This window comes from Urtica dioica, chromosome 4, assembly GCF_054948205.1.
Source record: "Urtica dioica subsp. dioica isolate 48M chromosome 4, U.dioica_male_clone48M_v1_H2, whole genome shotgun sequence".
Classification (NCBI taxonomy): Eukaryota; Viridiplantae; Streptophyta; class Magnoliopsida; order Rosales; family Urticaceae; genus Urtica; species Urtica dioica.
The window spans coordinates 22,095,061-22,121,433 of record NC_142759.1 but is presented as its reverse complement, the minus strand read 5'-3'; the positions used below and the strand labels follow the sequence as shown (position 1 = coordinate 22,121,433).

At 39.7% G+C, this 26,373-nt stretch overlaps 1 protein-coding gene across 1 annotated transcript; it reads right to left on the bottom strand.

Moving 5' to 3' along the window:
* Nucleotides 1-16,712: 16,712 nt before the first annotated feature.
* LOC149401225 (uncharacterized) lies at nt 16,713-20,321 on the bottom strand. Its single transcript, XM_089612574.1, has 6 exons — nt 19,978-20,321; nt 19,673-19,900; nt 19,128-19,601; nt 18,894-19,029; nt 18,588-18,795; nt 16,713-16,744 (listed from the first exon to the last, which is right to left on the bottom strand). The coding sequence occupies exons 1-6, from the start codon at nt 20,319-20,321 to the stop codon at nt 16,713-16,715; spliced, it is 1,422 nt and encodes a 473-aa protein (XP_089468700.1).
* Between the last annotated feature and the right edge of the window lie 6,052 nt (nt 20,322-26,373).

Genomic DNA, 26,373 nt, shown 5'->3' with positions numbered 1-26,373 from the left:
CTTTATTACATCAAATGTACAAAATAAAGATTACAACTCTTCTTGTGGGCACCATTGACAACAAACTCCCACTTGACTCAAAGAAGATGTGTGTAGTCTTTCATGCCTAATCCCTCACGATGTTGGTCGAAGACCTTGTTCGCTAGGGCCTTGGTGAATGGATCTGCTAGGTTGTCCATCGTTGAGATCTTCTTCACTTCCACGTCTCCGCGTTGCACGATCTCTCGAATTAAATGGTATTTCCTCTCAATATGCTTAGAGCGCTTATGGCTTCTAGGTTCCTTTGAGTTAGCGACAGTCCCACTATTATCACAATAAAGGGTCATGGGCTCGTCGACGTTTGGAACAACTTCCAAATACGTAAGGAATTTTCTAAGCCATACAGCCTCTTTGGATGCTTCACAAGCAGCCACATATTCTGCTTCCATTGTGGAGTCAGCAATGCAAGATTGCTTAATACTTCTCCACACAACAGCTCCACCATTAAGGATGAACACAGATCCCGAAGTGGATTTCCTGGAATCCTTATCCGCTTGAAAATCGGAGTCAGTATATCCCGTCATAGTCAGGTCAGTACCTGAGTATGTAAGCATCAAGTTCCTAGTTCTTCGAAGATACTTAAGAACATGCTTAACAGCAATCCAGTGCTCGGGTCCAGGGTTGGATTGGAAACGGCTAACTACGCCAACGGCGAAACAGATGTCAGGTCTAGTGCAAAGCATAGCATACATAAGGCTTCCTACGGCAGAGGCGTAAGGAATTTTCCTCATGTCTTCAATCTCTTGTGCAGTCTTGGGAGACTGGTCCTTAGAGAGTGAAACTCCATGCCTAAAGGGTGTTTGGCCGTTCTTGGAGTCTTGCATCGAGAAACGATCCATTACCTTATCAATATAAGATGCTTGAGAGAGCGACAGGGTCCGGTTTTTCCTATCTCGAAAGATTTGGATTCCCAGAATGTACGCGACTTCTCCTAGATCCTTCATATCGAATTGCTTTGCTAGCCAGACCTTAACCTCAGATAACTTACCCACGTCATTACCAATGAGTAGTATATCATCGACATATAGTACTAGAAACACAACTTTACCTTCGTGTACTAACTTGTAAACACAAGGCTCATCTATTGACTGTTCAAAGCCAAAGCTCTTTACAGTTTCATCGAATCTAATATTCCATGACCTAGATGCTTGCTTTAATCCATAAATGGACTTAAGCAACTCACAAACCTTGGTCTCTTGACCTTTATCCACGAAACCGTCTGGTTGAGCCATGTAAATGCGCTCGTCAAGATTGCCATTCAGAAAGGCTGTCTTGACATCCATTTGCCAGATCTCATAGTCGAGAGCTGCAGCTATGGATAGGAGTATGCGGATGGATTTAAGCATCGCGACTGGCGAGAAGGTTTCTTCATAGTCAATCCCTTCTTGTTGGGTATAACCCTTCGCCACAAGTCGTGCTTTGAACGTCTCGACGTTCCCATCAGGACCCATTTTCTTCTTGTATATCCACTTACACCCTACGGGTTTAATCCCTTCAGGAAGGTCTACAAGTTTCCAGACATTGTTGACATACATCGAGTGCATTTCAACTTTCATGGCATCAAGCCAAAGGTTTGATTCAGAACAAGCCATCGCTTGGCTATAGGAAACAGGATCATCCATGTCAGAGACGGCTACAAGAGAGTCTCCATAAGACATGTACCTGTCAGGATTTTGAGTGGCCCTCCCACTACGTCGAAGTACTACTTGACGAGATTCTGATGAGTTAGGTTGCGTTTCAGTTGGGGTAAGAACAGTTCTTACAGAGGAGGTAGAAGCTTCCTCACCCAACTTTTCTTCAAGCACAATTTTGCTTCTAGGTTTTGCATCTTTCATAAAGTCCTTCTCAAGGAAACGAGCATTCGTGCTAACGAATGTCTTATTGTCCTCGGGACTATAGAAAGTAAAACCTTTGGTTTCCTTTGGATAACCCACAAACAGGCACAATTCTGACCTACTAGCCAACTTGCTAGTCTTTTGCCTCAGCACGTGTGCAGGGCAACCCCAAATTCGGATGCGGCCAAGATTCACTTTACGGCCAGTCCATCGTTCATAAGGAGTACCAGGAACCGTTTTGGACGGAACTTGGTTCAGAATATAGGCGGCTGTTTCAAGGGCATATCCCCAAAAGGAAAGATGGAGTGATGAGTAACTCATCATTGATCTAACCATCTCCATAAGAGTTCGGTTTCTTCTCTCTGACACTCCGTTTTGTTGAGGCGTGCCAGGTGTGGTAAGCTGAGAAGCGATACCTTCTTCTTTAAGAAAGTCATCGAACTCTCCAGACATATACTCACCACCTCGATCAGATCGAAGGGTTTTGATTACTTTGCCAGTTTGCTTTTCCACTAAAGCCCTAAAGACCTTAAATACGTTAAAGGTCTCGGATTTGTGTTTGAGCAAATAGACAAACCCATATCGTGAGTGATCATCGGTGAAGGTAACGAAGTATTCGTATCCTCCACGTTCCTGTTGGTTGAGTGGACCACATACATCAGAATGTACTACTTCCAGCAACTCAGTGGCTCTTCGACCCTTATCGGAGAAAGGTCGCTTAGTCATTTTTCCTTCTATGCAGGATTCACAAGTAGGTAGTGAACCTATTGCAGAGTCTTGGAGTGGACCGTCCCTCACAAGTCTCTTAATCCTATCTAGACTGATATGACCAAGTCTCAAGTGCCAGAGGTATGTTGATTTTGTTAGATCGGAGGATTCAGAAAGTTTGATCCTCTTTGGCTCCCTAATTAGATCGTTATCTATTTCGGTGTCTAAAAGAGAAGGTTGAGTGGGATAGATGTAAAAAAGACCATTCTTCATACATGCATCAGTGACAAAAGAATTAGAAAAAGAAATACGAATTCCATTCTTTATAAACTTTAAACAATAATTTTGCTCGAAAAGTTGAGCAACAGATATTAGGTTTTTCCAAAGGAAGGAACATAATAAACATTATTCAAATTTAAAGTTCGATCTTCAAAAGATAGCGTCACGGATCCCACAGCCTTCGCAGACACCACGCTCCCATCACCCCATTTGAAGCAGAAGTCGCCATCCTCTAAGCTTTTGCTTTTCCTAAAACCAGTCAAGGAGCAGCAAATATGGTTAGTAGCAGCGGAGTCAATAATCCACGATGATACATTATCAACTACTAAACAAGCTTCAGTAACAAGTACAATACCTTTTACTTTGGTTTTGAGGTAGGCAGGACAGTTCCTACGCCAGTGACCAGGCTCATTGCAGTGGTGGCACTTGTCTTTAGACTTGTCCACCTTCGGAGCCTTTGGCGCCTTCTTCTTCGTTTGAACCTTAGGTTGGTTCTTCTTCTCGGCATTGCGAGGTCTCTTCTTAGATCCAAAGGTGGAGGCAGTAGCATGTACTTCTCCTTGAGCCCTCTTTTTCTTAGTGAGTTCCTCAGCGGTTTGAAGTTCCTTCATAAGCTCGGTAACAGTGTACTCTAGCTTGTTCATGGAATAATTCAACTTGAAGGTATCAAAGGTTTCGGGGAGAGTTTCCAAGATCATATCTATTTTAGTCTCCCCATCAATCTCAGATCCAAGGATCTCCATCTCGTTGAGATAGCTAATGATCAGCATCATATGATCTCTAACGGGAGTTCCAGCCTTCATACGACAGTTCATGAATTGTCGGACCGCTTGTTGCCTAGCTTGACGTCCTTGCCCTCCAAACATCTCATGGAGATTGTAGAGCATATCGGTGGCAGTTTCATAATCACGATGTTGTTGTTGCAACACATTGTTCATCGATGCCAAAATATAGCATCTCGCAATCTCATCGGATCGAAGCCAGGCCGCCAGGGCGTCTTTCTCCTCTTGCGTCGAATCTTCATTTGTTTGAGGACAGGGGGTGGTGAGAACCCATTTGTGCTTGTCGACAGTAAGGACTATGTCGAGGTTACGTTTCCAGTCGACGTAATTGTCGCCTTCGAGTTTATTCGAGGAAAGAATTGTAGAGAGAGGGTTGAGAGACATATTGCCTATAAAAGTTGAAACAAGTTTATGATTAGTCTTTGGTTTAGGATTTAAGTTTTATTAAGACTTTTATAAAATCCAAAGGTGTTATAAACCAAACGATAATTTACTCCCTCAAGAGAAGGCCGCAAAAAATCTCCTTTTATAAGTAAATGACACATCATTAATGCTAAGCCAAGATGTCAATACATCTATTTTGACTAGCCACCTTTTAAATTGGTTTGATCACCCACATCCTTTCGCAGAGCCTTAAGGGAGGATTACTAGGGATTGAGCCTAAGTGTGCAACCAACCACTTAGTCCAAACGATCAACTTTGAAAAACAATCCCCCAAGGGAAGGCCTTGCCATCATCGTCTCACTCTCTGACGTAGCTCATTGAGCAATGATCGAAGCAATAATGCCTTGGAGTACTCCCATTTAAGTGAGGGTCGCAAGAGCGGCTCTTAGTCCCACGTTAATTGCTTCTTTCATTAGTGTCGGGGATCGTGGGTTACAAACAACAAGTATAACCCTCCCACTTAGTTTTTGGAGTTGGTTCATCGACTCTTATAAGTTCGGAAACGGATTTCCTAGTTAAAGAGCGACAGAGCGGACAACTAGAAGAGAATCCTAGATCGACATGTTCAGAGCAGTATTAGTGCATAAGGCACAAGGTACATACTCGATCTTTTCCTATTTTCTATTTCGGGAAAGTGCGTGAGGGAAGTGTGAACTTCAACTCACTCGAACACTTGAAAGTTTGAGATTACACATCTTTTTATTTTTCGGCTTGTCTACAAAGAGACCTCCCACTCAAATTTTCAAGAGCATATAGATTTTGAACATATGTGATATAGATATAGTTTTGAAAACATTTTGAAAACTTATTTGATTTGGATGACAAAATATTTTCAAGTTTGAAAGTGAAAACGGTTTTTCAAAATTCAAACAAGTTTTGTAAAAATTCAATTTCAATTAAACTTTCAAAAATTAAAACATTTTAATCTTACACATCATGTTTATAATCATATGAAAAACATTTTTTCTCAAGAAAATTTTCTCATTAGAGTTCTATAACTCATGGTAGTGGGGTTTGAAAATCCGGATTTCTAAAAAACTGGAGTTTCGGAACAGCCGCGCACCTCGGAGTAAAATCGCCATATCTGGCGGCTCCGGTGTCCTTTTGAGCCGAAACCGGTGGCATTGGACAGAGGACAGACAGAGCTTTAATTTGATGTAAGAATCATTAAATTTAGATTTCTGAGCAGAGAGTTATGCAAATTTTAATGCGGGTTTACTCCAGCTCAAAGAAAAAGAAATAATTAAAGCTTGGTCGTTTTTAGGTGCGAAAAAGAATCGAGTGTAACGGAACATTTTATGAAGGTTGTTAAAGCTTTTATTTGTGTTTTATTAGCAAGGTAATAACATGATATAAAAGAAATAACAACAAGCATAAAACGAATATGGTAAATAAAAGAAACTAGAAATACAAGGTAACTAGTCACAAAATTTACCGAAATTTCTAAAACCTTTAAAACACGTTTTTCAATATAAAAAATTAAAAATTTTTAGAACTGATTCTAATGTGTTTTAATATCATCCCAAACTCATAGAAAATCAACATGGTTTTTAATTTAAAGACAAGAGCAATAAATTAAAAAAAAATCTAAGATTACAATTCTAACTTGTCACAAAATTAGTAAACTTTCGAAAACGATTTTCAAGCTCATAATTTTAAAAACATGTACATGTATCTCTTTGACCATAGCTCTGATACCATTTGTTGTAATTGATCTAGGGTTTAAGAAAAAGATTAAACGCTTCGGGAAGCGGTGGAATTTTAAAAAATTTCTTTTCAAGTAAAAACAGTTTTTACTAACCTAGACAAAGAGCAAGTACATGTAATTAAAAACTATTATGAGTATAGAAGTTTACTAACCTTTCTTGAAGCTTGAACTTTGTAGAAGCTCTTGGAAAGTTTGCAACGCTCGTCTCCTCGCAGCACGTCTCTCTTTCTTTCCTCGGCACCTCGAGCAAGCACGATAGTTTCTATCACTAAATCACTCGAAATAAAAGGAATCAGTGAGTGGGCACTTTTAAACACCACGACTTAAGAACGAGTCTCGAAGTCGCAGAGCTAAACTCTAGGTCAAGTGAGGACCTAGGTGCCAAAGCAAAAAATCGAAAATAAACTAGAGGGAGAGAGAGAGGATTTCGGCCACAAGTTCTAGAGAGAGAGTCTCTCAAATCTCTTAAACTTGGATGAATGAAATGTGAGGAAATGAGGCTCCTATTTATAGGAGAGGTCTCACCTTCTATAAGGTAGTTTCCTCTTCTATAGAATATCACATATTCATGAGCCAATTACCTCTTTTCCCACTTGAGATGCTCGGCCAACATAGGCTTCAATAAGCCTTGGATTTGTTTCCTATTTTGTTCCAAGCCTTGCTTTGACTCTCTCTTGGCCGAAGTTATGCTTTCCTTCTAGAGGAAATTTGTTTCCTCTTTTTCTTTTGGCAAGTATCTTGATACATTTATGCACAAAATAATCTCTCCTATTTCTCTATAGGGTAGGCACCCATATTGTCTAGAAAAGGCTTCTAGAAGCTTTTCCATTTATTCATGACAACATGAAAAAGGCCCATTAAGAATTTTCAATAAAATTCTTATGAAATGAAATTAATCCACAAGGCCCAACGATCAAGTCATGGCCGAGTGACATTAAGTCATCAAATGAACTTGTCAAAAAATTTATTGACATTCATTTCATCCTTTGTCTCAAAAGACAAAAATACCCTTTTAACTATTTTCGTTCTTGTTTTGACTTAGCTTCCAGTTTAACTATTCCTATCGATGTGATTCGTGACAGTGACCTCATGGACCCAAATGAACAAAGCTTGAGCTAAACACTTGGACTCAAAAGTTCACAAACCTTTTCCAAGTTTAGTTTAATGTCAACTGACTCCACTAAAGAGCTGACACTGAAAATCTCTCCGTTCAAATGAATTTGTTTTCTACTCAAGAATTCGACCTAATTATAATGAGCGGATCCACTGAATATTATCTATGCTACCCTTCATGAATGTCATCAGCCAGTCGGGATTTACTAAATTACCATTTTACCCTTCTAGCTGTTATTTCCTCAACTCCTTTGTCGCTTGTGAATAAGTTAGAAACAATGTATTGACGAGGAGCTAGCAAGTCACATTGTTTCATCCAAAAGAGTCGGGACTCAATTTGGACACTGGCCAGTTCATTTATTCACACTCCAAGGAACAAAACATGAGGTGACATACATTGCATTTCAGCAATCTTGTACATGAATTCCATATCTATGAGAACTTCACAAAGTTACTCATGACATACTCACAACTTAGTATTTCACCAATAGGCCCTGTTCGGAATCACATAGTGAGTCTGAACTCTGACTTTCTCAAATGAGAATACTAAGGTGTGAAATGGCATGTCTCATTTCAGGATTAAGGTAAGCATGATGCAATTCATACATAGTGACTTCGAGACATAAGAGGTTAAATGGTTTGTTCTTATCTTGTCTCTAGAAGTGCACTAGTCAATTCAGTACCTTCGGAAGATACCTAGAAGAACTATAGAGTCTCCAACTCTCAATGCCTCATAACCAGACATCATAGATTCTTCTAACAATCGTACTGAGGTCAATAGTCCTTTGACCCTAAGATTGCGAATAAATTGTTTTAAGCAAACTACGAAGAGTTTGTTCATGCAAATCTACATTTGTCTCTTCGTAAGTTGTTAAGTTTGTTTATGGACTAAAAGACTAAGGTTTTATCATAAAGCTTCAAACAAAGAAAGAATGAATGAACGTTTCAACTTTATTAATGAATGAATAGGCAATTACAAGCAAGAGTCTTCATGAGACTTTATTACATCAAATGTACAAAATAAAGATTACAACTCTTCTTGTGGGCACCATTGACAACAGGAGTGGTCCTGAAGATGAAGGGCCAAAAGAAGTAGACGAGAACCAGACGCAAGCTGATGGTGGCGAGGACCAGACCCCAGCCGAAGAGACCCAGGAGTCTAAAACGCATATGCCACGTCCAGAGGCGGCTGATGAGGTATGTTCCTCGTCGTTGAAGATTCCTGGAAAGCTCATAATGATTTCATCATCAGATGAAAAGCCTACTCGCCATAGGAGGGCGCCAGCGGTCTTCACACCGACACTCGCGCCGACTGTGTTTACGAGGTTCACACGACCACTTCGGCCCCCGTCAGTCTATCCATTCTCCTACCCTAAAGATGAGATTTCTGAGGGAGATATTGCAGCAATGGCTAAATGGATTAAAGTTGGTCTTAATTCGAATCACAAAAATGCGTAAGTATCTTTCTCCTTGTTACATATATTGTCTGTTAATTTTAAATAAAAATGAGATCTAATACTTGTGATTTTTCAGCAGTCCGAAGTACAAGTCACCAGAAGAAGATTTATCTCCCTCGTTCCCTTTTACGGTGGTTGTGATTACATCGAAGACTTGGTTTTACTCTTTGTGGACCCCGGTTGAGTGGCTTACGGGAGAGGTACGTTAGCTCAACCAGGTTTTTTAGAGCCAAGGATGACAAACACCACTGCACTTTGGATTGTTTTATGTTTGTGTGAATGTAAATAGATAAAACCATGGTTTTTCTAGCTTTGTTGTGACTTGTTTTTTATTTGGTTTTTTGAACTTCATGTAATAAATTCTATATGTCGTGACAATGAATTTCTGAACCTGGATTCTGAATGAATTCACTTGGATTTTGTTTGTTATTCTACATACTCAATAGTCAACTACATTTATTTGTTTGTTGTTAATATTTACTACGTGACATCATTGTCACAAGAAACTGTGTTGTTGTCACGACATGAAGATAAGAATCTGGTGACAATATTATCACGAAGTGAACACATATATGTCACTGATTTCTGTGAATTTTTTATTTTGCAGCATATGGACGTCATTTTCTACTACTTGAGAAAGAAGGGGAAGTATGGAAATGTCCGAAAGCCGTTTACGACAACCAACTCGTACTTTCTACCAATGCTCACCCAATGCCATGATACCTGGTCCAAAGCGAAGAACAATGACGTGTTTGATTGGACGGGCCATTTAGTTGTGCTTGACTACATTACTGCCGAAAAAAAACAGGTTTTGCAAACACTCCATGGGCAGATGTTAACACTATCTATGTCCCTGACCATTGGCTCCTTGTCGTAATTTCCCTAAGTCGTAGATCGCTAACAATATACACTCTATGGACTCCAAGTATTCACGCAATGTTCGTGATAGCATACGGATGATGGCAGATTTTATCCCGATTGTGTTGGGCATCGTCGGTCTGGCAGATGGCAACCTGGAGCCATTTAAAATAGTAATTGCGCCTGTGCCACAAAAACCCAATGGGTAAGATCTCTTCTCATAATTGTTTATCATGTTCTATTTTGATGTATATTTAATACTAGTAAGCAACCATGAACTGGGGAGACTGTGGCATGTTTTGCGTAAAGGCCGCCGAATTTATGATCCATGGGATTCCGGTCACTAGTTTGGATCAAGACAATATGTCCATGTACAGAAAGAAGATGGCAAGCGAGTTGTACAAGCACGGGGCATTAAAGATCGCAAACAATGTTGAGTCAGACGAAGATAATTGAAAGTAGGAGAAGTGATTAGTGATCCAAATCTTATAAATAGGGTGAAGTGTATTCTTTTGGAATGTCTTTGTGATGGCGGTGTGACTCTTAATTCTCCTTTTTAGAATTTGTGTGACAAGGTCGTCACGAAGACATGATCTATGTTTTATACGTACGTTTAGGGGCCAGTAAGTTATTAAATACGTAACTCTATACTCTTTTGGATGTGATTATATTAAATACAATTCATATGATTTCATAACAACGCCAAATAGATTCTTGATGTCACTTAATTGGTACACATTTCGTGACTTCTCTGTCACGAAAAATGGTGATTTCGTGACGTTCCTGTCAAGAAAAATGAGGATCTCGTGACGTTCCTGTCACGAAAAATGGGGATTTCGTGACAAAAATGAGGATTTCGTGACTTCTCTGTCACGAAAAATGGGGACTTCGTGACGTTCCTGTCACGAAACATGAAGATTTCAAGTCACGAAATGGTACTTTTTCGTGACATACGAGTCACGAAATTGTTCCCTTTGATGGAATTTAATGAGAAATCTCTTCTTCTTTTCATTAAATCCGTCGTAGGGGATCAATGGTTGTTATGAATATTAAAATGATAAAATTTGAAAAATAAATGGACAGCGCGTTCTACTTACCTAGAATATCAAGAAAATATGAGAAGACTAAATGGTAAGTGAGTTCTACTTACTTAGAACATCTTGACGAACTAATATGTTTTGTATTGTGAAGTGTTGTTGACATACATTCATTTGTCCCATTTCATCATCTCAAAGAGACAGAATTTAAAGTACTCTAAACATATGAACATAGGTGAATGAGGTTGAACGTCATGCCGTGCGACATGTCGTTTTCAACTCTAATTTCTCCTTAATGTTGGAATTTATTGATAAATAGCGTTGTTAGTCCTCCCAAAACCACTCATTTAAGAGTCTAGAAGGAAATTTATGAGGACCAAACGAGATCAAAGGAGCGAAATAGATCATGTGTTCGGTTAATTGGTACGCATTTTGTGACTTCTCTGTCACGAAAAATGGGGACTTCGTGACGTTCCTGTCACGAAAAATGGAGATTTCGTGACGTTCCTGTCACGAAAAATGAGGATTTCGTGACTTCTCTGTCACGATAAATGGGGACTTCGTGACGTTCCTGTCACGAAACAGAAGTCTTCAAGTCACGAAACGGTACTTTTTCGTAACATACCAGTCATGAAATTGAAAAAAAAAAGTCCATACCAAACATTAGTACATCAAGAAAAAGTCTTAAACATATGAACATAGGAGGAGAATTATACAAATAGTTTTAAAACATGTGATATCGTCTAAACATTAAATATTAAAACATGGAAAGCATTGTAAATATTGAGTACCTCATCTCGAACTACATTTTATTTCTTTCCGTCCACCCCCCTTTGGCAAGCCGGCAAATCTTTATGGTCTTCGACAATAGCTCCCTGTGATTTTAAAAATTCCTCCCAATTCTCGCCGAATATTTCGAGAAGAACGGAGTTAGCCATCAAAACCGGAGTATTGTAATCTTCACCTGCATGCATCGCTACATACTCGTTGAATTCAGTGTCGCTCATGTCATGACGCTTCTTCAATTTCCTCGGAGGACGCGAACATGGAATCATGTAATATCTCGCAGTCGAGTTTTACACTTCCTGAAGGCATCTTCGACGTCTCATTCACTGTCGACACCTTTTTACTCGAATCGCTTCCCTTCGTCGTTGGATCTTTAGCGTCCATTTCACCGTTAGACTTTTTCGAACAATATTATCAGTTTGATAAGAGGTAAATATCAAAGGTCAGATAAATATGAGGATTCCTTACCTAACTTTTGTAATAAGTAAATGCTAAAATAAATACTCTTACCTAACTTCCAAAGTTGGTTGTTCAATAATTTAATTGCTATTAATGCCATTTATTGCTATGCTATTTTTCGCCGTAGATGCTATTAAATATCCATATCCCAATTACCAACTCGGTCAAAACAGCGAAAGATATCATGGTTCACGAAAATGGCGCGGACTTCGTGACTTCTATGTCACAAACTTTCGGGAATTCGTGACTTCTATGTCAAGAAAAATGATGATGTCGTGACTTCTCTGTCACGGAAAAATTGGATGTCGTGACTTCTATGTCACAAAGAATTGGGATTTCATGACTTCTCTGTCACTAAAACAATATATTTCGTGACGTTCACGTCACGTAAATATGAGATTTCGTGACTTCTACACGGATTGTTTAATGGGACTAAAACGTCACGAATGAGAAATATAAAAATCCATAACAAACATAACAAACTAAATAAGAAATAAAGTAAAGTACAAGTCCAAATTGGCACATCAAATAAAAAGTCTAAAAAAAGGAACAATCGAACTCATGTTCGGAGTCGGCTATGGTGGGTCGGGATCGCGTTGCGACATGTGGCTCGATTATGTCCTACTCCACCACAACGACTGCATTTATTCCTTCTATCCTCATCCCCTTCCCATTGAGAGGGTATTCTTTTCTTTTTCGGTCTTCCGGCGGCACGAGCCGCAACATGAGGTGGATTTACTATTTTTTGCGTGACTTCCTCTGAAAAATACCACGACTCCTCGCTGCCAATTGGATGAATTACACCTGCATAACAACTTCTCCAATATTTGGTGGTGTAGTAATTTGATATGTACTTCTCAACTGCGAAGTTTCAAAAACCGCAAGCCGTAATGCCGTGGGGACAGATAAAGTTGTCAGTTTGAAAGACACAGCAACTACATGTCTTCTCTCTCAAATTTACAGCCCACTTTTGCCCCTCTCTATCAACGAATTCAAACTCGTACACCGATGATGGATGCACCTGTTCCACACTCAATACCATTTTGTTTACGGGTTATAATAATAATAATTTATGGGAAATACTTCGATAACAAGTTTTCGTGACCAAAAAAGGTAGTCACGAAATCCTGTTCAGTACATACAACGTTGTCACGAAAAACTGGACATATTAAACAACATATTATAAAAAATTTAAAATTGAATGTCTATCACGCACCCCCATTCCAGTAGATTTAGCGTGGTATTCTTCAAGTTTTTTATTCGCGTCAACGCAAAGGATCGTCAACATTCCCAACGCTTTTTCTCTACGTTCGTAAAACCATTTACTCATTCTCTCCCAGAGAAAATCAAATAGCTTGGCAATAGGGAACTCTCTCGGTTTGACATTCATCGCATTCAGCGACTCGACATTGTTTGATGTCATTATTGAGTACCTCTTCTCTGTGTAGAAACTACGAGCCCATTTTTCGTGGCCTACGTCGTTCTGAAGATACGCTCAGACTCTTGGATCTTCCTCATCTATCATAAGCATATACTTTTCAAACTCTGCATACGTGTATGCCTTTGCTGCAACATAGAACGTCCAATTCACCTCTTTTGATAGACCTTTGATTTGGTTCTTCACGTTCTTCAAAAGATGAAACATGCAATAACCATGGTCTGAGTTAATGAAAACCTTTTTCACACTGTTAATGATTTCCGCGTTCCTGTCAGACACTATGACCTGATGTGACCTCTCCCCGATTGCTTCCTTTAACCCTGTCAAGAAGTAAACCAGTGATTCAGTAGATTCTGAATCACCAGCGCCGAATGCGAGGGGGTAAACTTGTTCATTCGAATCCATACCACATGCTAAAAACAGTGTGCCTTTATAGTAACTCTTAAAAAAAGTGTCTTCGATGATAACTACGGGCCGCAGATACTTCCACCCCCTTTTCCAAGCACTAAGCGACATGAAGAAGTATTTGAAACGGTGGGATCGATGAGTTGTGACAAGGTCGAATGACGAACCTGGATTGTTAGTCAACCACATGTACATGAATTTAGGCAGAGATCTATACGATGCATCATCGGTGTCAAACAATGATGATAGTGCCGCCTGTCTTGACCTCCATGCTTTTTTGTAGGACATGTCCACTCCAAAATCTTGTTGCATATAGGACATGATGTCTTTGGGTTTGTATGGTGAACATGAGGGATCGATGTACCTGTGTTTCATAGTCTCGCCTACAAATGTGGACATAGCCTGAGGATGTTCTCCTTGTCTGAATTGTGTAGCACACGTGTGCTCAGAATCATACCTGCAAGAATGTATGAGCAATGTTAATTTCGGGTGACCACGATAATATCAATGTAGAAATAAGTAATAAGTTACCTCTTCACTTCAAAGATCTCGGATGTAGTCTTTTTTACTCCACGAACAGACCACGCGCATGAGTCATCTCGACAAACAACATGGATATACCGTTTGTTAGAAGTCTTCGTCTTGAACGTAAAATGTTTGGCGATTGCTAACATGCATAAATGTTTCTTCAGAGTTGCTTTGTTGGCATACAATCCTCCTTTGACTAGTCTCAGTGGAGAGTGAATATCTGACACATCAAGGTCATGATGCATATTTTGGTTATCCGTGGAAGGCTTAGCGCATTGACTCGTCCTCCTCGTTCTAGAGCAAGGCGTACTAAACTGTTTTGGAGTGCCTGAACGCGGAGGGGTCTGCCATGGTGTGCCTGAATGACTCTGATTCGAGTCGGGGATCTCGGGAGAACTAGCCTCCGACTTAGGAGACGACATGTCCGCTTGTGCTGGTTGACCGGTGTTCGGAGTTGAACCAACGCCTGAGTCCGAAACCAACGACTCTTGCTTCAATGGCTCCATATCTACTACGAAACTAAGTTTGGATCTGTTCGGTTTCTCCTTCCGAAGATGCAAGTAACATTTCAAACTTAGGTCGGAGTCAATACTTACTGGGGGTACCGACCCTTCTGTCTCATAAGAAACACGGAGGACTTGATTTTTAGGTGAGCGATTGAGCGTGGCATACAATAACTGCATAAACTCCTCGTACGTTGCTTTTGCCGGTATTAAGATTCTCATTGCACACCCAGGGCCAGCGTCGTATCATTCATGTTTCACCCATCTACCGCTATGCTTGACGAAGGTATGAATGTCTTTAATAACTGCAAATAGTGGAGATAAAGTCACATTAAATTATTTTCTCATAAAAATTTATTATATGCGCAAATATATAGTAAGCTCTCGAATCCATATTATATAATGTCGTTCATGTTTGGTGACTATGTTGTCATTGCAGACTTTAGTTTCGTGACTGTCACGAAATAATTTAGTTTCGTGACAATATTGTCACGAAATATTTCGTTTTTTGTGACTATATTGTCACGAAATATGAAGTCATGCTGAAGCTTTCGTGACTATGGGTGTCACGAAATAATTTAATTTCGTGACAATAGTGTCACGAAATAATTTCATTTTGTGACTATATTGTCACGAAATATGTAGTCATGTTGAAGCTTTCGTGACTATGGGTGTCACGAAATAATTTAATTTCATGACAGTCACGAAATAATTTCGTTTTGTGACTATATTGTCACGAAATATGGAATCATGTTGGAAGCTTTCGTGATAACGTTTGTCACAAACACTGTAACGAAATGGCTATGTATGAGGGAGCTTACCGGAATAAAGAGCGAAAAGAGTGTCAATGTGGGAGCTTGCTGCGCCGGAACGGGCAGAGAGAGACGGCGGCGAAGGTGGGTGGTCTTGGAAGACGACGGACGGCGCGAACTAAGAGAGAGAGATGATGGATGGCCGTCAAGTTAGAGAGAGAGAGGAGGGACGACGGCTGAGATCCAGACACCCGGACGACAATGAGACATGACGCCAATGGAGGAGATGCGACGGAGACAATGGAGGAGATGAAACAAGTGCAATGGAGGAGATGAAACCGATAATAAATGAAAGAAAAGAAAGAATGAGAGATCGATGAGAGTAGGGTTTAGTGTTTGGGATTCTTTACAAAAAAAATAAATAGAAAATAAATAAGGGTATAATGGTAATTACATAAATAGAAATAAATGAAAAGGTCCTATTGCTGACCTTTTAAAAAAAACGTCCAAAAAAGTCATTTGGACGTTTTTTACTCCTAGTTTTGGAAAACTCCCTAATTTCTTTACATCATTGTAAATATATATATATATATATATATATATATATATATATATAATAAAAAGAATCTTTATTCCCACTTTCATCCAGAGTCCGTCACGTGACTTCGACAGACGACGACACGTAACAGTTTTTAGTTTTTTTTTTCCCTTCCTTTTTCTCCATTTCTCCATCCTCTTTCCACTTTTTTTCTCACTCCTTTTTTTCTTTCTCTCTCTTTCCAACGCGTGCGCGTATATATATATATATATATATATATATATATATATATGACATTGTCCGCCTGATGTCCTACACTTACATAAAAGTCAATCTACACAGTGGCGGAGCTAGAAATTGAATTCAAGGGGGACCAAAAAAAAAATTAAACAAAATTAAAGATACATAATACATAATAAAAATATCCAATTCGATAAAAATATTACATATTTCCACGACGGGTTTTTAATTTATCAAAACGATCTATAATGACTTCATTATCAATACAATAAAAAATTTCTTTCTCAACATAAATAATTAAATTGTCGTTCAACCACTGATGTCAAATACGATTGCGTAACTTGATCTTCACGAGATGCATTCCAGAAAACACTCTTTCAACGCTAGCAGTAGCAACCGGCAAAATCAATGCCAATGTCAATAGTCGGTAGACTAAATGATACACCTTATCTCTTCCCATTTCAACCATTTTTTTGCAAGATGACTAATCTCATTCAAATATGAAAACTCTACACTTGAGCGCATATCAACAATATAGTTTTGGAAAATCATGATTGTGTGGTTGGCAAGGACCTTTTAGCATATACCTTCTACGCATATCATCTTGGACATTAGGATGATAATTCACAATCGGAATCCTTAACCCCGGATCGGTAGCGAGCTCTTCTATGTTGACCTCCAAATCTCCACTTCTCTTCTTTGCACTTTTAGCGTGTTCTTCTATTCATGTCGTTGTTGAGTCTACTTTTCTTTTGAAATATCTTTCCATATCTATACTCATCAAAAAAATCAACACCAAATAATTAGAGAAAAAAAAAATTCATTTGGGACTTTCATCAAACACATAGTATGCATTAAAAGATTAGAGAACTCTAATAATAAAAATACAAAATGAGCAATGCAAATATGAATCATATATTAAACATTTATCTTGTTAATGATAAACAAGAAATGAGAAACTAGAAAAAAAAAAGTGTATGGTTGCTATTTGGAGTTTTTTTTAACATTGAAAATGAAAGAAAACTTGTTCATGAATATTTTTTTGGACTTTTCTCCTAAAAATGCTGCTCTTTGTATTAAAAAAATAAAATGCAAATTTTCGTCCAAACCTGGGATTCGAACTTGAGACACTGCCAACATTTCCCTTTAAGGCTTGACCATTTGAGCTGCAACAACTTTGTGACATTTTTAGTGTACCTATTATATTTATTAATATTCATTATTTAATTTTTTAATAATTATAATTAAGCCTATTAAAAAATTTTTTTGTCCCGAGCCAGTAGGGACCCGTGCACCCGCTGGTCCCCATGTAGCTCCGCCCCTGAATCTACATACACATAGTAAAAATAATAATCATTAATAACTTTCATTGATATTTTCATCGTTCAAAAGAATTCTAAAGGGCACTAAGCAAAAGCAAAAAATCAATAAAAAATTCTTCAACGTAAAATGTTACATGGTATATCCTCTTCTAAAAAAAGAGATACTTTGCGTAGAAAATATTTTTGGTTAAAGATTTGTATTATTATTTGATAGTATGATTATTGTGAAATTTAAAGTGTGTGTTCTTCAGTTAGTTTTCTGTGACAAATACTTCTTTTTTTTTTTTTTTTTTTTTTTTTTTTTTTTTTTTTTTTTTTTTAATTCGCTTTAACCCTCCAATTACGTCAAGCCGGCCATGCAGGGGCTAGATCTACTCTTCCAGAGTGGTAACTCACTTATTTTCTTCTTGAAGCACAAGAAACGGTTGGGCTCAATCTCTCGCAACTATGAGATAAACATCGTGCTACCAATTGCTAGTTCTTCACACATCAACAATGATGAAGCTTCAAGTCCTGATCGTGTCTTCTTCCTCTCATCCACCAACAAAATTCGTCGTTCTTCATTTCCGAGTGTCTCTTTGATTCACTTTTTTCACATTTGATTTCGAACAAGTTTGAAGGCATGCATAGTTCTAGGTTGGAGGTTGAATATCTTAATAAGGATAATTTTATAAGATTTATCCAATGGAAGTTCTACCTTATTTTGCCCTCATCTCTAAAATTCGATGATGTCGTTGCTTCGTCACTTCTCCATTTGTTTTGAACCTAAAAACAATGGCTTTTGTCTGAGTAATGTTAAGTGTAGTACGGTCCATTTTAAAAAAAGTCAAGATTCGTGAAAACATTAATAATAAGCCAGATTTGTGGGATTGAGTAACTTATAACCGGTTTATTCAGAAGTGGCAAATTTCAATACACCATTCCATGACAAGGGAACAAAAATAATTAAAAATGGTGAAGTCCATAAATTTCATAGTTTTCAACCAGTGTTTATAAATAGCGAATTAGGCGCGTAAAAGTGGTAAGCATAAATGTAAAAATAAAATAAAACGCTTAAAGGTTTAAAAGCTAAAAGCTGTACTAAAATCTGTAAAATGGTCAGCTAAAAGCTTTTGGTTATGAACTGTATCTAGGTTGGTTTCTCCTTCTGGAAGGTGTCAAGGAACTGGAAGATGATAAATAGGAAATTGGGCGCTTAAAAGTGCTAAGAAGACATGTAAAAATAAACATAAAAAAAAGCTTAAAACTATAAAACCTACAAGCTGTACTAAAATTTGTAAAATTCTCAAACTCTGAATCGAAAAGGTTTTGATTATGAAGGATGTTAGTTGTCCGTGATCTGTATCTAGGTTTGCTTCTCCTTGTGGAAGGTGTCGAGGAACTGGAAGATGATGGTGACGGCGAGAAGGATTCCGGTGCCGGATCCGATGGCGCCCACGGAATCAGCCAACACAGTGAGCGCTCCGATGCACAGTCCTCCGAAGGCGGCCGCGGTGGGGATGTACCGGTTCAGCTCCCTCTCCATGTTCGAGTCCCGATGCCCTGGAATTATCATTTGTTGCTCCTGATTCACCATTGAACCAAATACACGTTCAATTCATCATTCATCCCAATACATATACAAAAGACGCTCAAACTTGTATGTAAATGTCATATATGTACCTTGAGTTGCTTGGCGACATCCCTGGCCGATGATCCTGAGACTTGGATCCATGTCTTTGAGAAAAGAGCACACGCCGACAACATGAATACTACATAGAACAGGGCATGGAAGGGATTGGCCACCATGTCACCCAAGCTGCAGAGTTTATATATTTAGTTTTTTCTCCAGTCAGAAAGAACAGCCCTTATATTTATGTTTATATTTATAGGGGCTTGATAGAAAGCGAAAGTTACCTCGAAGGCGCAGTGATATAGTAGGCGATTCCACCGACCGGGATAAACTGACCGCCCGAGGCCTTCCATATTCCCAAGAGATTGACGAGAAAGTTTCCGGCGAAGCTGTTGTAGAGCAACTGAGAGATGAAGTAGACGTTGGAGACGAGTGCGGATTGGAGAATGATGGGCATGTTTGAGGTGTAGAAGAGCTTGATGGGGTACGATCCCTGTTGTCCACGGGCGTTCTTTGATCTCACGGGGAGAAGAACACGGAAGCCTTGGAGGTAGACCACGAGCAGGAATATGAGAGCTGTGGCGAGCAGGTCGGTGACGTTTGGAAGGTTCTGGCGATAAAACGCCTCTCGCACCGCTCGAACCTTGTCGGTTCGTGTGATCAGGAGATGGAAAAGCGCGACCATGGCGCCCTCGAACTCAGTGCCGCGGCCGCTGTTGATGATGGTGGGGCTGAAAGCTTTCCAGAATATGTTTTCGCTGCAAATTAAACGAGGGAGATATGAGAGGCTTTCCACGGGAAAGAGAAGACGAGCGAGCACAAAACTCACCAGATATTGGTGGCTGTGAATAGAGAAATTCCGGAGCCGAGACCATGTCCTTTCTGAAGAAGCTCATCCAAACACATGACCATGATCCCAGAAGAAACAAGCTGAAGGATGATGAGAATAGCATTGCCAACACCGAGTTGGTCAACGCTGCCGTACACTCCCGACAAGACATAAGCGACAGCCCCTCCGACGGAGATGAGAATTCCCAGCAGCTTTTGCGCTCCATTCCTGGGGGGGAGAGAGAGAGAGAGGTTTAGCCGAGAGCCAAAAAAAGTGAAGAAACAGAGTGTGTTAAGAATACATACATGAGGGCACGATCCTCGCGGACATTGTTGTCGACTCGGATGATCTTGGAGCCAGCGAGAAGCTGCATGACCATACCAGAGGTGATGATGGGCGTGATTCCGAGCTCCATAACAGTTCCGCGGCTTGAAGCGAGGATGGCTCTCATCCAATAGAAGGGATCGGCGCCGGTTGTGGAGTGAATTCCATACAGAGGAAGCTGACTGCAAACCAAGAATATGGAAAGAGCGCTCCCTGTGTATATCACCTTCACTCTCCATGGAACCTTCCGCTCAGCGCTCTCAACCTCCGGCAGCATCCGCAAGAACGGCCTCACCAACTCAAGCACTCGAAACCCACCACCCATTTTTAATTATCCCTTTCTTTTTATCCAAATCCAAATCCAACCAAACCTGTGTCTAGCCATTATCATAAACTAAACTCAGTACCATGATAATTATTTTGGAAGCAAACAAATATCCTCTGCCTTATTCTTAATTTACTCGACATCAATTCTTTTCAACCAAATTCAAAACTATGCTATTCAACAACTTTAAACGAAAACACCAAACACATCCATTCATTCCAATACTGTGAGATTAATATTCACACTGTCAGCCATTAGAAAAAAAATAAAATACTAGGTGAAAGAACGGAATATAAAAAATATTCGAATTAAGAAGAGAGATCTTACGAGGATGATTGTTTTCAGAGAAAGTCGTAACCGAAGCTCTGAACGTTGAAGAATCCGCTTGCTTTTTTTCAGATTAATTATGGTTTGTTGGTTGCTCCTTGCGACTAAGAATGTGTTATATATAGATCACTAACTATATATATAGGCTTTGGCCATAAGTCCAACTCCTACTTTTGGCAACAACATAAAATAACTTAAAACTCGAACTCCTACCTCAGTCCATCCACTTACGCGTTCAAGTAATTTGCATATTAACTATTATAATAAAAAATTAAAACAAATCGTATTTTTTTTTAAGGTAAATAAGTTTTTAATAAGGGTAAATGACTTTTTTTGGCCCCTCTACATTGTCACCTTTAACAATTTGATCCCCAAACAAAAAAAATTGCATTTTCAATCCTTTTCGTGATAGATACAATTTGATATTTAGTCCTTCCACTACTACAAACAGTGGATTCCACAACGGTACAGTACCGTTGTGGAATGATTCCACAACGGTTCTGTACCGTTGTGGAATCCTCCGCTGTGTAATGATTCCACAACGGTACACGTACCGTTGTGGAATCTTAGGGATTCCACAACGGTACAGTACCGTTGTGGAAACCTCCACGTTTCCACAACGGGACGGTCCCGTTGTGAAAAATGAATCAATTTTTTTAAAACTCACCGCGGCCACGTATTGACTTCGCCGCGGCGTGATCTTCCACAACGGTACCCCGTACCGTTGTGCAATAGTTCGCCGCGGCCAATGACATACATGGCCGCGGCGAACAAGAATTATGTTGATTTCCGAAACGCGCCGCGGCAACGTTACGTACTCGCCGCGGCGTGATCTTCCACAACGGTACAGACGTACCGTTGTGGAATAGTTCGCCGCGGCCAATGACATACATGGCCGCGGCGAACAAGAATTATGTTGATTTCCGTTTCTCGCCGCGGCAACGGTACGTACTCGCCGCGGCGTGATCTTCCACAACGGTACAGACATATCGTTGTGGAATAGTTCGCCGCGGCCAATGACATACATGGCCGCGGCGAACAAGAATTTTGTTTTTTTAAAAATTCTCGCCGCGGCAAGGAATACCTTTGGCTGCGGCGAGATGAATTCCCATGAAACTTTGCCGCGGCGTAATGATTACACGTCGCGGCCAAATTGTACCTGAGAGCTATTTTTTTGTTTTCCAATTAAAAACCTGAAAATTAAATATATCCAAAACCAAATATATATCCAAAAAATCCAAATACATCCATAACATCCAAAATATATACATAACATCCAAAACCAAATATATATCCAAAAAATCCAAAAATAAATATCTATATCCAAAATCAAACTAATATTCACATTCTATAAAAGTTTGTACGTATAACACCCACTCTTCTCGAACTCTCTCTAAGTTATCCGGTGTATATGACTTCTTCATTTGTAATTTATCTATACCAACTCCAACAATATCATGCATATAACTTAAAACATAATACCCGCATTCCGTGTTTCCGATTTGTTTGGGAGCCGAGGCATTTGTGATTAAGGTTGATTGACCGTTACTTCGGGCTTCTTGATTGTGAAGCTTGAAATCCGAAAAAATCCTTATACGCCAAAAAAAAACAAATTAGAAAAGAAGCATTAGTGGAAATGAAATATTTCAAATAACATGTAATTAATTTACCTTTTTATCAACATCCTTAAATCCAATGGGATTTTATTTTTCAACGGATCGAAGAACATCGCTTGATCTTTCCAAAGATCGAAGACAACAAGCATCCAATGTTCATTTAAATTGTACGGCATCAAAACTAGTTGTTTTGGTTTGCAATTTCGTACTATTTTACCGATTTGCTTGACGCGTTCGGATAAATGGGCCTCATCGTTGTTGGTTTGGAGGTAGCAACTCAAACCCGCTTCAACAAAACACATTACTTCACTCCGCTTATTTTTGTCTAATATGGATTGTAGATAACTACGAAAAACAATTATTGGATTAGTTAATAAAATGAAATATTGTATATTGTATAAGAAAAAGAATATAAAAGAAATATTTACCCCATGTAAACCGTTATGCATGACGCGCCTATTTCCTCGTATGTAAGGAATTCTTTAACATCGTCAAACATCACCGGAATACGCTCTACGGCGATACTTGCACAAACTTTGACATTGATTGCATCCCCTTTCGGTAACATTACTCGGTTGGCATGTTGGGCGAGCAATCGAAACTTTGGATTAATCAACGTATATGAAATCTTCTTATCGTCATCGGCGCTAGGTTCACTACCACCACCGACCTTCAACACTTGTGTGACCACCGGGCCGCGACTCTCTTTTGCAATTTCAGTTTCTATTAATCTCTTTGGCCACTTAACGAAGCCCTATACGGCTTCTTCAATAGTCTTGGCTTCATCGGTGGGAATCGGCAAAAAAGCTTTCTTAATCAAAGCCGTCGCAATGCTCACTCGAACGTTTACATCCTCCAAAGATGAAAAATGAACGTGTTCGGCATTCATGTACGCTCGCCCGTTTGCTACATGAATCGTGCCTCCATTCATGAAATCATCAAGGAGGAGAATGCATTCTATGCTTTCATCCGAACACGGTGTCACCGGCGTGGTTGGATTCATTGAGCAACTTGCTCGAACACTATCGGGTTTGTCGGCAACTTCATGTTGAGATTGTTTATCTAATAAATTCACTAATGTTATTAAAAAATATATATATAAATATTTGACTTTTTTACTTGTATTAAAAAATTAAAAATTACCTAAAGACGTTACTTCATTAGCCTTGTCTTCATCACCATCTTTAGCCATGTCTTCATCACCGCCCTTAGCCATCTCTACATCATCACCCTTAGGCATCTCTTCATCAACACCAATATTTTCCTCTTCATTTGTGGGACGTAGGACACTAGGCAACTCGTCATTAGCATCTTTGAGACTCAAACCATTTTGAGTTAAGGCTTTCATAATGAAAGATTTTAACTCACACATTTCTCGACGTAACTTAGTTACCTCGTCACTCGAGTTTGACCGACGAGATACGGAATTGCAACTTGACGAGTATTTAGATTGCCCACGAACACGACCGGGATGTTCCTTGGATTGCAAGACACTTTCCATAGACTCATCCGTAACTTCTTGAGATGATTTTCCCTTCATTCTCGACTCAACCCATAATACCTCTTTTGTAGGCCATTCACCCGTTTCCTCGTACTATTATCAAGCAATACCACAAATTAATTAATAAATATTATGAAACATGGACAACAAAATAAAACATGTAAATCTAACCTTTTGTTGATCAAGTTTTCGATATCCATTTCGGCCGGTTCTAGATTTGTACACGTTCTTCCTCGCTATTTCTTTCCCATTGTCCGATGATTTTTTGAACATATCGGAACGTCTATACTCAACAAATTTTATCCAATCTTCTTCGGTGATATTTCCATAGCGTTTTAAAACGTATTCCGGCCTCTTCAAGACGCTTGGATCATTGAGGTTGTCTTTGACTAGATCGTTGTATAGCTCGTGACGGAATAACCTCGCCGCTTCTCCAACTCTCATAAGACAATTATTCTTAAGTTCGATAGGGACCGTAAATGCTTCACATATTTCGTTCCAAATCCTTTCTTTTAGCTGTTTATGCTCTTTTAGTCTCCAATCGATCATCGAAATTGGAACGTGTTCTCTAGCTAACACGCCAAAATAACTTGATAACTCATCACCCTCATTATCCAATGGTTCATCTCTATCATTAAATTTGACGTTTATCTTCTTACCAAGAGTTTTAACCTTATTAATCTTGGGCATAAGAGTATTTCTTCTTTTCCCGGGACCATCGATATTGGTGGATCTCCGTTTACCGCTAACGGTACTAGTGGAAGTATTAGACATAATCTATGAAAAAACAAAATTCAACATAAACTCAATTCAAACCAATTCCAACACAAACTCAAACTTAAATTCAATTTCAATTCAAACCAATTTCAATATAAACTCAAATCGAAATTCGATTCCACACTAATTTTCTACATAAATATCAAATTCCATATTCAATTTCTATATAACTTAAACACAAATACACAATTCTTACCTAATTTCAACATAAAAATACAAATTACATAAAAAAAACACTTACCCATAACCTAATTTCAACATAAAAATACAAATTACATAGAAAAAACACTTACCCGGAGTGAAGATGACGAGCACGGAGGCGTGGTGGAGAGATAAAACGTCAATGACGTTGTCGGGACTTGTGGTCGGAGGGTTGTGGTCGGAGGCAAGGTTTTGTGGACTTAGAAATTTGTGGAGAAGAGAGGAGAGAGAAGGACGGCGGCCGAGGAAGAAGAGAGGAGAGAGAGGGACGGCGGCCGAGGAAGAAGAGAGGAGAGAGAGGGACGGCAGCCGAGGAAGAAGAGAGGAGAGAGAGGGACGGCGGCCGAGGAAGAAGAGAGGAGAGAGAGGGACGGCGGCCGAGGAAGAAGAGAGGAGAGAGAGGGACGGCGGCCGAGAAAGAAGATGAGAGAGAGAGACGACGGCGACGGAGTGGGTGTGGGTCGGAGAGAAAGAGAGAAGAAGAGGGTGGGTCGGAGAGAAAGAGAGAAGAAGAAGAAAAATGAAATTTATGAAAATTTTGAAAAAAATCGAGTGGGAAAACTGTTTTAGGGTCTGACCGCGATATTTCGCCGCGGCCAAAGTCCAACGTCGCCGCGGCGAGTTCATTCCACAACGGTATGACCGTCCCGTTGTGGAATATTTCGCCGCGGCCACGTATCTGATTCGCCGCGGCGAAACATTCTGGCCGCGGCGATCTTCATACGTGGCCGCGGCGACATAGTTCACAGATTTACATAGCCCCTGGAACTCATTTCGCCGCGGCCATGTAGATACTTCGCCGCGGCGAAACATTCACGCCGCGGCGATCTTTATACGTGGCCGCGGCGAAATAGTTCACAGATTTACATAGCCCCTGGAACTCATTTCGCCGCGGCCACGTATGTAGTTCGCCGCGGCGTGATATACCTGGCCGCAGCCAAAGTATAGTATAGCCGCGGCGAACAGTTCTCAGATTTACTGGAACTCATTTCGCCGCGGCAATGTATTTCTTTCGCCGCGGCGAGTGTATTCCACAACGGGACGATTGTCCCGTTGTGGAATCGATTCGCCGCGGCAAGGTATAGTGTTAGCCGCGGCGAAACATCGCGCAGTGGATCTATAAATTAAAATTTCTCGTCATTTTCACTTTCTAATCTCAAAACCTCATTCGGAAACCCACTCCAAACCTAATTCCGACCTGTTCTGCGCCATTCTTGGTTATCACTCTCAACTATACGTCCAAATCTTGTAAGTTATTCTCCTACTTGCTTTGAATATACTTGTTTTTTATAACTTGGTAATTAGAATGGGTATTTGTTGTAAAATCTAGGATTTTCTATCATTGAAGATGAAAAAATGGATGTGGGAGAATAGATTAACTGAGATATATCAAGAAGGTGTAGATGAGTTTTGTAAATTCGCTAGAGATAATATGGACGGCGTGAAATCTATTCGTTGCCCTTGTGTTCGATGTGGAAATCATAGGCATTTTTCGCTTGATGTTGTTCGAACCCATTTGTTTGCGTATGGAATAATGACCTCTTATCAAAGATGGTACTATCATGGTGAGGTTTTTCGTTCGACGATAAACAATAGCGTTGATGATATTGAAAATGATGTCGATGATATG

Excerpts from the sequence above, each read along its gene's own strand:
- LOC149401225 (XM_089612574.1), bottom strand. The coding sequence starts at position 20,321 with ATGGGTGGTGGGTTTCGAGTGCTTGAGTTGGTGAGGCCGTTCTTGCGG. Across the intron at positions 18,796-18,893 it reads ATGTCGCCAAGCAACTCAAG|GAGCAACAAATGATAATTCC; the intron begins GTACATATATGA and ends ATGGTGAATCAG. Across the intron at positions 16,745-18,587 it reads CGACACCTTCCACAAGGAGA|GAAAGTCCCAAATGAATTTT; the intron begins AGCAAACCTAGA and ends TATGTGTTTGAT.